The sequence below is a fragment of the Cynara cardunculus genome (assembly GCF_001531365.2).
Source record: "Cynara cardunculus var. scolymus isolate 2C chromosome LG 9, CcrdV1, whole genome shotgun sequence".
In the NCBI taxonomy this organism is placed as follows: domain Eukaryota; kingdom Viridiplantae; phylum Streptophyta; class Magnoliopsida; order Asterales; family Asteraceae; genus Cynara; species Cynara cardunculus.
The window spans coordinates 10859791-10870996 of record NC_037536.1 but is presented as its reverse complement, the minus strand read 5'-3'; the positions used below and the strand labels follow the sequence as shown (position 1 = coordinate 10870996).

Here is an 11206-nt window from a genome sequence, read left to right as displayed (position 1 = left end):
GATTCATTAGAGAAAATAGACTGTTGTGTCACGAGGAGGGAATAGGGCATGTGTCATAGACTCCCAGTAAGTGAAGGTGTTCATCGGAGTCTTGGTAGTGGTTTTACTAGGAAGGGTTGTTTGGTCATTGTGGGGAAGGGGTATTAGGTAAGTGGAGGGGGCTAAATTGAAAATTCAGATCAAATTAATACATGTCACGTGTACTACCTTATAAAAACCGCTTACAAATTTCTTTTAACATACTATTTTTTTAGTTTACTCTAAATATTTCTTGATGACATTTGTGATCATTATTAGAAAAATTGAAAACTTTGATGGCGAAATTGAAAAAAATGAAACTTAGGTAGCAAATATGTATAATCCTCATACAGATATATGGTTTTTTGTATGTATCTCTGCTATATCTATTTTCAATTTCACATCTCCATCTCTGCAAGAAGACAAGTAGCGGATCGAAGCAAAACCTGCTTTCTTGATTTCTGCAAGTGCCATATGTCCATCCCACTCTCTCCCTTCTTCCCTTTCTCTAGAACCACAAAACCCACACCACCCACATTCGATACAGATAGTGTTAGCATGAAATGAAGTGTTTTCACTTCACTAATGGCGATAGGAGAGCTGATGGTGACGATGCCGTCGTTTCGAGGTCGTCTGCTAGGGTGTCATGGGCTCGTTCCCTCAGCGTAGCGTCTAGCAGCGTCGACACAACTCGACGTTCCGAGTTCGACGCCGACTGCAACTCCAGGGATTTCTGTGACTCGGTAGGGTTCTTTGAGATGTTGAGTCAACGCCGTGCCAACGATCTGCGAGTTTTCAAGTTCGCCGAGTTGAAGTCTGCCACCAAAGGGTTTAATCGAGCCCTTATGATAGGTGAGGGAGGATTCGGTTGCGTTTACAGAGGAGTTGTTAAGGCCGCCGAGACTGTCGCCGGCGGAGGTAATGATACGAATGGGTGTTTGGATGTTGCTATCAAGCAATTGAATCGCAATGGATTCCAGGCATGCCCTTTTCCCTCTTTGTTTATTCAAATACTTATACATATTTGAAATACTTAATTTGGTATGCATAGCAAAATAGAATCCAAAGAAACACAAATCTATATAGAATCATTAGAAGAGATTGGTTATTTGTTTTATTGTTTGGTTAAATGTGTTGGGTTGTCGTTAGAACTCCATATTGGAGATTGAAGTGAGCATAAGAATGATAGAATGCACATTCAATGTATGCTAAAGAATGTTGAATGCACTTTGAATATGTGATGCCTTTTTTGATATCCATCTAAAACGAAATCAGATCAAACCAGACGTGATGTACCTATTCGGAAGTAGATTATGGGAGTGTATGATGTGCGCAAATCTTTCCTCTGGCCCTAAAGTTAGTGATGCCGTAGGAAACGCTGATGGGTTGACATGTGTCGGAACCCTTGAAGGGTTTACGCGTTTACAAGCGTAAACCTCCAAGAAAAGATAAGGGATAAACCCTAATTGAGAGAAAACTCAAACTCGATAATAGATTAATTCATTAGCTGATTTGAAAGGTGAACAATGACCAACTAGGAAAGTATTTAAATGATTATAAAGATGAAAGTAAATGATATTCTTAAACTAATTAGGAAGCAAATTAAAAACTAAATAAAATGAAAGCAAAGAAGCTAAGATCTCGCCCAAGATGTGTGCAGGCATCTAACCTAAGTCGCGTGAAGTGAACCACTGTCGACATGTTTCAGAGGTTAGGCGACCCAGGAGTCGCGTAGGACTCTGTTTTCCACCTTCGATGCAAGATTTTGAAGCATATCGGGCTTCTTTCGAGCCTGTTTTGTTTTTTGCCATTGATCCACGAGAAGACCTGTTAACTCTCAGATCTGCTCTTCATCTGGTAGGGAGGCTGTTCCCATGAAGACCCCCGACTTGTGACAAAGATTTGAAAGTTTGGACAAAAATATTGGTTTTTTGCAGAGCCTGAGATGGTGCTTTCTTAACTACCCAAACCACCGTACTCTACCCTCTCTCAATTTCTCTGTTTAACATCCTCCGCAACACTGCAACTAACTTCCACTCATGCGTCTTTTTCGTTGCCCATAAATCATAACTGGTCTTATAGTCACCCATGTAGAATTTTCTCCACAGTTTTAATGAGACCTTCTTGTTGCACAACTCTCATGGCTGCCCTCCACTTAGTCATCCTGTCTTTATTCTCCCTCTCCGGGCTTCTGGATCATGGAACCTAAATACTCCATAAGAAGGATCGGTCTTAAGCGAAATGCTCTTTTGTCTTCCTAATATACCAACATCCGTTTTTTTAAAGTATATAATATTTATACACAACAAATATTTGCATACACTCATCACCTTTGATTCTAACCTCTTGGGAGGCTGAGCTCTACCGGGCTGTGATTTATCTACATCAAGAAGTTTAATGACCCTTTGTTAACATCCGGTTAATATTGATGTAGATTAGCTGACATCCGGTTAGTATTGATGGCAACTACCATGATTTATCTACACCAACAAGTTTTCATGTTTTTGTTGTTCCTTATTCTCATCCAAACGTAAATGTAGGCAATTAAGAGTCGTTAACTATCTTTTGATTTATATTTCACAGGTTGGTTCGTCTTATGTATTTTCTTTTTATATTCTGTGTTCTAGTTTTCAGGGGCATAAGGAGTGGATTAATGAAGTTAACTTTTTGGGAGTAGTCAACCATCCAAATCTTGTGAAGTTAGTAGGATACTGTGCAGAAGATGATGAAAGAGGGATTCAACGCCTTCTAGTTTACGAGCTTATGAGCAATAAAAGCTTGGAAGACCATCTATTGGGCCGTGCAAATTCTCCTCTTTCATGGATGACACGTTTACGAATTGCTCAAGGTGCAGCTCGCGGTTTGGCTTACCTACATGAAGAAATGGACTTTCAGGTACTTTATCATCTTCACTTTGACATTATCAACTCCATGTGCTCTTCTTGTTGGATGATTGGATTAATTTCAGATAATGGTTGTTAGTTTCTTGTTCCTAATAACAATAAAATGTTTGGATTAGAACCACAAGGGTGGTGCCTGATTGGTTTGAGCTTGGCTCCAAAGATCAAAAGTACCAGTAGGTCCCAGGTTCAAATCCAAGGAGGAGTAAAAATCCCCTTGTGGCCACAGAGGTTCAAATATAGGGACTCCGGGCTATCTGCAAAGCAGGTGGTCGCCCTGGGATTAGTCGGCTTGCATAGCGGGTTGGATATCCAGGTTAATAAAAAAAAGTGTGGATTAGACTACAAACAGAAGGCCAATCCATCCATAACCCTTTTACAAATCATTTCATTCACAATGTAGGTTTGTATTATTTGTCAGGACACACTTTGTCGCTAATTACCACACTTGTTCCTGTTCTTTTTGTTTTGCAAGTCGGGGCTTTTCACGGAAACAACCTTTTTCTACCCTTTTGGGGTAGAGGTAAAATATGCATACATCCTACCCTACCTCTATCTGAAGTAGGAGTTCACATGATCAGTTTTTAAACCCTACAGAAGACAGTAGTAGTAGATAACAACGTTAACAAGAAATTGAATCGACTAAACTGGTAATAGTTTTGTGATCCATATAATATTTGCTTTTTCATACGTATTTCCTTTGATGCATGCAGCTAATCTTTCGAGATCTCAAAACTTCAAACATTCTTTTGGATGAGGACTTTAACCCCAAGCTCTCAGACTTTGGACTCGCAAGACAGGGTCCAGCTGCCGGACTTACCCATGTTTCTACAGTCGTAAGCCCATCTCTTTTCGCTAACACATACACTAAATGAATTCCCTTTTTAATTCTCTGGAGAATGTTAAACAGTGGATATATAGGGTTGGGTTCCGGTGAGAAGGGAAGTTATGATGAGAAACGTAAGAAGAGATCTCCAATCAATCCTAATTGAATGTCTACAGAAATGAGGTGCACCAAAATGCATCGGACCAATTCCCTTGTAAAGCACAATTCATGGTTGGGCATGAGATTAAAAGTGATCAAGGGTTCAAATCTCTTCTTACGTTTCTCACCATAACTTCCCTTCTCACATGATCCTTCACCTATATATATATATATATATATATATATATATATAGGGGCCTAATCAAATGAGAACTGATTAGTTTGTGGTAACTGTGAGGTCTAATCTCAACCACAAATCAACGGATAAATTAGGAAATTTCGATGGTAGGATAGTGGCCTACTATGGTGGTGACGGGTGACGGAGAATTAGGGTTCGATTCAGGAGAGGGAGCCTGAGAAACGGCTACCACATCCAAGGAAGGCAGCAGGCGCGCAAATTACCCAATCCTGACACGGGGAGGTAGTGACAATAAATAACAATACCGGGCTCAAACGAGTCTGGTATTATGGTAGTTTGAGTTAGAATTATAATTAGAGGGTATATTAGGTATTTTTTAAAACTCCTCTCTCATCTCTCCGACCTCCGGTGAAATCGGTATCACAGTATATCACAATGGGTATCACATTGTGTATCTTTGTTTTTAAGGTTTGAGTTGGTATCTTAGTTGGTATCATTGTATATCACAATGGGTATCACATTGTGTATCTTTGTGATTACTTGATACCTGCCAGATTAATGTTCACCGGAGGCCGGAGATTGGAGGCCGGAGAGAGGAGAGAGGAGTTTTTTTAAAAAAATACCTAAAATGTCCTCTAATTATAATTTTAACTCAAACTATCATAATTATTAATTTCCTAATTTATCCATTGATTTGTGGTTGCGATTGGATCTCACAGTTACCACAAACTAATCAGTTCTCCCTTGAATGGGCCCCTATATATATATAGAGAGAGAGAGAGATAGAGAGAGAGGATGGTTTAAACGACAACGCTAACTATTTAGAAAAACAAGAAAAAGGTCATTAATGTATAAAATCACATGTGATTTTACATTAACATCAAAAAAATGGAAGCGGGCGACTTTTGCCACGACTTAAGTCGCGGAGAATCATGTATGATTTTGTACGTGAATCATATATGATTTTGTTCATTAACGATCTTTTTCTTGTTTTCTTAAATAGTTGGCGTTCTCGTTTGAACCTGCTCGTGTGTGTGTGTATATATATATATATATATATATTCATGTTGAATATCATGAATAACGAAAATCATGATATTGAGAATGTTTTAGGGTTATTCGTCCTGAATAACTCGTGAAATAGTTGGTTCCAGGTTCTTAAAATATTTAGGGGTTTCATTTGAACTTTTTCATATATTGAGGAAAGTTCAGCTGCAAACCTATTTTCTGTTGTGAACCAGGAGACAAGGACAGCACGACAAGTGCCCTCATTTTGACCCATTTCATCATGAATAATGAATGTGAGTTTCTTACAACATTCATGATGAATATCCCATGAATCTCCTTTATCCCCTGGTTTACAATGGAAGTTAAGTTTGCAAGTAAACCTGCCCCTATGTATAACGGGAATAATCAAGTGGATTGAGAACCGCCAATACAACGAATGTGAAAATAATCACATAAGAATACTGAACCCTCCATAAACATCAAAGAGTAAACAATTTTCCATCTTGTGTTTTTGAAAAGGTTGTGGGAACAGTTGGTTATGCAGCTCCGGAATACGTTCAAACGGGTAGACTTACTGCCAAAAGCGATGTTTGGAGCTTCGGGGTGGTCCTGTATGAGCTTATCACCGGTAGACGAGCAGTGGAGCGAAACTTGCCTCGAAACGAACAAAAACTTTTAGAATGGGTGAAACCTTACATCTCAGATTCAAAAAAGTTCCACCTCATTGTCGACCCGCGTCTTGAAGGAGACTACTCCCTGAAATCCGCCCACAAGCTTTCATCTTTAGCCAACAAATGCCTGACAAAGAACCCGAAATCCCGACCCAAAATGAGCGAAGTGGTCGAGATGCTGGGGAACATCATCGATGATGTGTTGCCACCTCCAGAGGAAAGCGAACCCGAGACCGCAGAAGAGAGCGAAGAAGGTCCGGACCAATTTGAGTCGGGAAAAGAAGGGGGTAACTACATGAGGAAGGTTTATGAATTTAAAGAATTGGTGAGCTTGAGGAACCGATCGAGTGGAAGATTGGATTGGCGATGTTGGATGCAAGGGGGTCGATGAAAACCCGAGCTTGTTGTACTGTATCCCATTCGTTTATTCTATTCTATTGATGTCATACTTGCATTTAACTAATTAATCAAAGAAACTACGATCGTCTTCCACTTTGATCGAAAATATTAAAGGGTCATTGACTCGGGAGTATCGAGATTGCCATTAGAGCCTAACCTCTCCTTGCGATGCATGAATGACCGACTTTCTATCGTGAAAGCGAACAAGGTTGTATGATTATTAAAATGTACGAGATGTTATATTTTATGTGTTAAAATAAAGGTTTTAAGAGTATGTTATTCAAAATTTGTTAAATTATTAATAATAAATTTATAAAAGAGAAAAAAAAAAGTAGAGTAGAGTGAAGGTTGGTGTGATTTAGGATAAAAGTTTGAGAAAGTCAAAGAAAAAGACAGATTTGGAAGGCAAGTGGGGGTGACATTTACAACCTGCCTGCACCCACAAAATCTTTATTTTTACCTTTTTCATGGTTTTAAATATATTGTGAAAATATATAATATAATTTTTTTATATAAAGATCTAAACTATATACCTATCTATACTATATTATAAAATACTTGATAAAAACCATTTTTTTTTTATGTATAAAGTACTATTTATTGATACATATTACTTAAAATTCAAGATTACAAGTAATTGTACGTAAGTAGGAATAAGAATCCCCTTGTGGCCACGGAAGTTCAAATGCGATGACTCCGGGCTATCTGCAAAGCAGGTAGCCGTCCTGCGATTAGTCGGCTCACATAACGGGTTGGATATCCAGTTTAAAAAAAAAACAATTTTGTTTAGTTTACAACCACAATCACAATTAAAAGCCATTTGGGAGAAAATATGGAAAACTTCAATTTAGACACTTTTTTGTATCCTAAACATGGTTTGGTTGGTTGGTTGGTTGGTTTCAGAATCATATATTTCCACAAACTTCAACACCAAATTTGGATACACAAATATGCTTCTCTTCTCAAATCAGGTTATAACCCATCACAACTATACAATCATTTGCCCAAAATCAATGCCCACTCCACACTCCTATTCCTATACCACCCTTATTATTCCTCCCCTTCACTCACTTCCTATAAACAGCTGAGGCAGAAGGCCTCGGATAAGCCCCCGCCCGACCGCTGCTCCCACCATCTCGAGACACCCGTCTCCGCCCTTGTGTTTCGTTCACGGAATGTCTCCGCGCCCGTGTCATTCCCTTGGGATCTTGAAGCTGTTCCAGTTCTTTGACCACCTCATCCATGTTAGGCCTGAACCTTGGATCCATTGAAATGCATCGGAGGGATAGGTTTGCAGCGGCATGGGCCCCATCTATGGTGTACTGGCCTTCAAGACGGTTGTCGAGCACACGGAAGAGTTTACGTTTGTGGGCAAGGTATGGTTTGGCCCATTCTACCAAGCTGTGTTCACCGGAAGGCCGGTTCTTGTCTACGGCTCTTCGGCCCGATAACATTTCAAGAAGAACCACCCCGAAACTATATACATCGCTCTTTGTTGTTAAATGACCTACAACCACCAAATATCAGCAAATATACAAGTATAACTATAACTTTTATATATATATATCACTTTGTCAGAGTCCCACATTGGTTAGACATCGACCATCAAACCTGTATATCATTTAAGGTTATACGCCCAAACGACACTCTTTTAGTGAGAGATTAAAAGGGTTCCACATAACTTTTAACATAGAGTGTTGTGTTTCTTTATGCATACCGGTGGCTAGATATTCAGGAGCCGCGTAACCATACGTCCCCATGACCCTGGTTGAAACATGGCTTTTATCGCCGGTTGGTCCATCCTTTGCCAACCCAAAATCAGAGAGCTTTGCATTGTAATCCTGAACGAAAGAACCAATCGAATAAATTTGGAACGAAATAACAAGAAACGGTATGCGTACATGATCTAGCTAGTACCGAACGACACCACATACCGAATCAAGCAAAACATTTGAAGTCTTGAAATCTCGATAAATCACTTTTGTTTCGGCACTATGAAGAAAAGCGAGTCCTTTAGCAGCTCCAAGAGCAACCTTCAATCGAAGACTCCATGAAAGCGGTTGAAAATAAGATCCTCCTATGAAACAACACAAGAATCGAAAATGAACCCAATCATACGAAAAAGTTCTTTCTTTTTTACATATCTTTCGCTACAACAAAATAAAATCGGCTTTATAGGATACTAAATATGTATAAAATGTCTTAATAGACTGTTTTACCGTACTTAAGTTTATAGGACGAATACATAAAAGTGTTATAATAAGTTAATAGGACTTGACGTTTTTACAAGTTCTAACAAATGTTTTAGGTCATTTTTTGTTCTATTAAGTTTTAAAACATTTAGACATATTTGACCTCCTATAAAGGAGTCTGGTCTATTAAGATTCAAGACATTTAGACATATTTGACCTCCGGTAAAGCAGTCTGGTCTAAAAAGATTTAAGACATTTAGACATCAACTCACTTCTGAACAAGTGATTCTCCAAGCTTCCTCGAGGCATGAATTCATAAACCAAAAGCCGGTGTTCATCCTCCAAACAATATCCAATCAGATGCACAAGATTGGGGTGCGAAAATTGCCCCAAATAATTCACTTCTGCCTACACAAAATTTGATCCCAAATTTCCAGTTTTAGAAAACGATTATTTCCAACATAAATGGAGTTAAATTTAGGAATGCTCACCAGCCACTCCCTGTGACCTTGAAAGCTTTCTTGATTAAGCCTTTTAACGGCGATAACAACTCCGGTGCCGGGCTTAGCAGCGGCGAACGATTGCTCATCAATCCAGCCTTTGAAAACAGAGCCAAACCCACCTTCACCCAACACACTGTCTGGCCGGAAATTTCTGGTGGCTGTTCGGAGATCGGAATAACTGAAGCTCTTCAGATTGGTGGATTGCAAAATCTCGCCTTCACTCCGGGGAGTTGGAGGGACCGACGAGGCTTTGCTGCAACTTGAATTGCTGATATCATTTGCATCTGTGCTTATGTTTCTTGAACTCACCCCTGAATTATATCACAAAATGATTCCAATTTTAGAATATTCTGGCTGAAAAAACTTTCTTTTTTGATAATATTATAATGGGTATTCGAAATTGATTCGATTCCAGCTAAACCCAACTTCAAATTACAGACAAAAAGGAGAATTAGAACATTAACTACGATCAATCATCTTTAAAAGTACAAGATTCTCAAAATGGAAAGTTGGATCATGATAAACCCTTAAAAAGATGTGATAATCATGTTTAAGTTTGCATCAAATCATACCCATTTAAGTGGTGGTTAACATTATTTAACAAAGAAATCGAAGGTAAACCTGTGTAATATGGGCTTTCTGCTTTGATTCTAGCACTCAAACAAATACCCATTTGAGATTCTTCTTCTTGGGAGGAGGGTGTCTCTTTTTTCACTTCAACAAGATTCTTGAAAGAACAAGAACGATGGCTACAGTTTCAGCGCTAAAACAAGATTAAAAAAGAGGGAAAAGCAGATCTGGGTGTGAAAAGCTGAACAGAAACAGTTCTATTTATCCCAGAAAGAAAAAAAAGGGGACAATCTTTTTGCACAGGAACCAAGTTTGAAGATTGAAAGCAGGCAACAATTTGATCAAAAGAAGAGTTTTTTTGTTAAAGATTTGTGGTAAACAAGGTGAAATTACAGAAACCCAAAGAGGTTTAACAGCAGACAATGAATCTTCCAGAAAAAAAATGAAACTTTGCTGCCCTGCCCAAAGAGAGAGAAGGGCGGTGGTCGACGGTGGCTGTTTTGGTGGCTATGGAGTCAAGTGGGGGTGGTGAATATAGGTTGAGAGATAAGAGACATTAATGGCGGAGTGCCCCCACTTCGCCATTATATGCTCTGGTGGGGATAAGGCTTGCTTCAGCTGCCACGATTTCAGCATTTGGCTGGCTCATTCACACTCTCAGCTCGGCTTATTCACCTACCATCTTATTTTTTCCAATTTTGTTAATTTATAAAACTTTTGATTATATTGATATTAAGAACAAAAATAAGCTAAACCTAAACGATTAATAATGTGAAGCTAAACTTAAATCATTAATTTAAAACCAAATAATCAGTAGTTTGAATCTAAATAATTTCGGTTATAGTTTTATGTAGGTCGATGAAAAGACCTTAAACGTATGTAAATTTGGGGCCCAAAATTTCGTGGGTCTTGTTCAAAATCTCACATTTAACATACTAAGGGACGGTCTGTTAATAATATTAGGGTAGGTTTTGGTGTGACTATTCACTTCTAAAGAGATCTATAAGATTATTAAAAAAGGATCGGTGTGTGTTTTTGTTGGTGATTTTGGTGCAATTTTATTCTTAAAGGATTGTTTGTTAAGTTATAATATCAGCTACAAGGTTTGGTTCAAAACGTATACTTGTATAAGCTATTTAAAACTTATCGAATATTGCTATATGACATGGTCAAGGGGCTTTGTGGTGAACTACAATGGCTATTTCCAGTGTTTTAGTAGTGGCAATGATTAGTGGATTTACCCATTGAAGCGTTTACATGCTGATATTGATTATTGTTTACTTTTATTTGTGTTTACCTACTAATGTTATCCATTGATGTTATTAGTGGGTACAACCGCGTATACTGTATGTTCCTGATTGTCATGTAATCTTTTATAACTCCCTAATAATTGCTGGCAACTTTCGGTGACTGCCTACATGTAAAAGGTTTATTCATTCTCGTTTTTATATCTGAAACATCAGAACGTGTGTTTTGCTTTCGATTTTCTATTGAAACTATTTTTATGAATCTAGATTATCCTCGACTAAATTTTTTGTAACCCAAAACAAAATAGTGGTAGAAATACTAGCTCAGGAAAGTGATTTCCTACACGATCACAATTTCGTATTCAAGTCGATTTTATTGATTTCTCATTAGACCCGGTTCCCAACTAACACTTTTTGTGAATATTTGGCACTTTTTGCAATGAAGCTTGTATTTTTCATATAAAAATTCATTTTTTTTTGCTTATGTATAGGTTCATTTTGCTGCGAAGGTTCAGCTAGAATTACTCATCTAGTAGGTCCAAAGTGGTTTCACAAGCAGTGGCAGATCTAGTGT

The 11206-nt window shown here is 38.3% G+C and overlaps 2 protein-coding genes across 2 annotated transcripts; one reads left to right on the top strand and one right to left on the bottom strand.

Annotated features, from left to right (window-relative positions):
* The first annotated feature begins 581 nt into the window (after positions 1 to 581).
* On the top strand, positions 582 to 6215 carry LOC112517953 (serine/threonine-protein kinase PCRK1-like). The gene is made up of 4 exons (XM_025125398.1): positions 582 to 998; positions 2653 to 2913; positions 3632 to 3754; positions 5570 to 6215. Exons 1-4 carry the CDS (start codon positions 582 to 584, stop codon positions 6110 to 6112), a joined length of 1344 nt encoding a protein of 447 aa, XP_024981166.1. The 3' UTR covers positions 6113 to 6215.
* Positions 6216 to 7013: 798 nt separating this feature from the next.
* On the bottom strand, positions 7014 to 9897 carry LOC112517936 (probable serine/threonine-protein kinase PBL10). Its single transcript, XM_025125365.1, has 6 exons — positions 9437 to 9897; positions 8804 to 9126; positions 8585 to 8720; positions 8055 to 8197; positions 7838 to 7961; positions 7014 to 7627 (listed from the first exon to the last, which is right to left on the bottom strand). Exons 1-6 carry the CDS (start codon positions 9486 to 9488, stop codon positions 7188 to 7190), a joined length of 1218 nt encoding a protein of 405 aa, XP_024981133.1. The 5' UTR covers positions 9489 to 9897; the 3' UTR covers positions 7014 to 7187.
* Positions 9898 to 11206: the final 1309 nt, after the last annotated feature.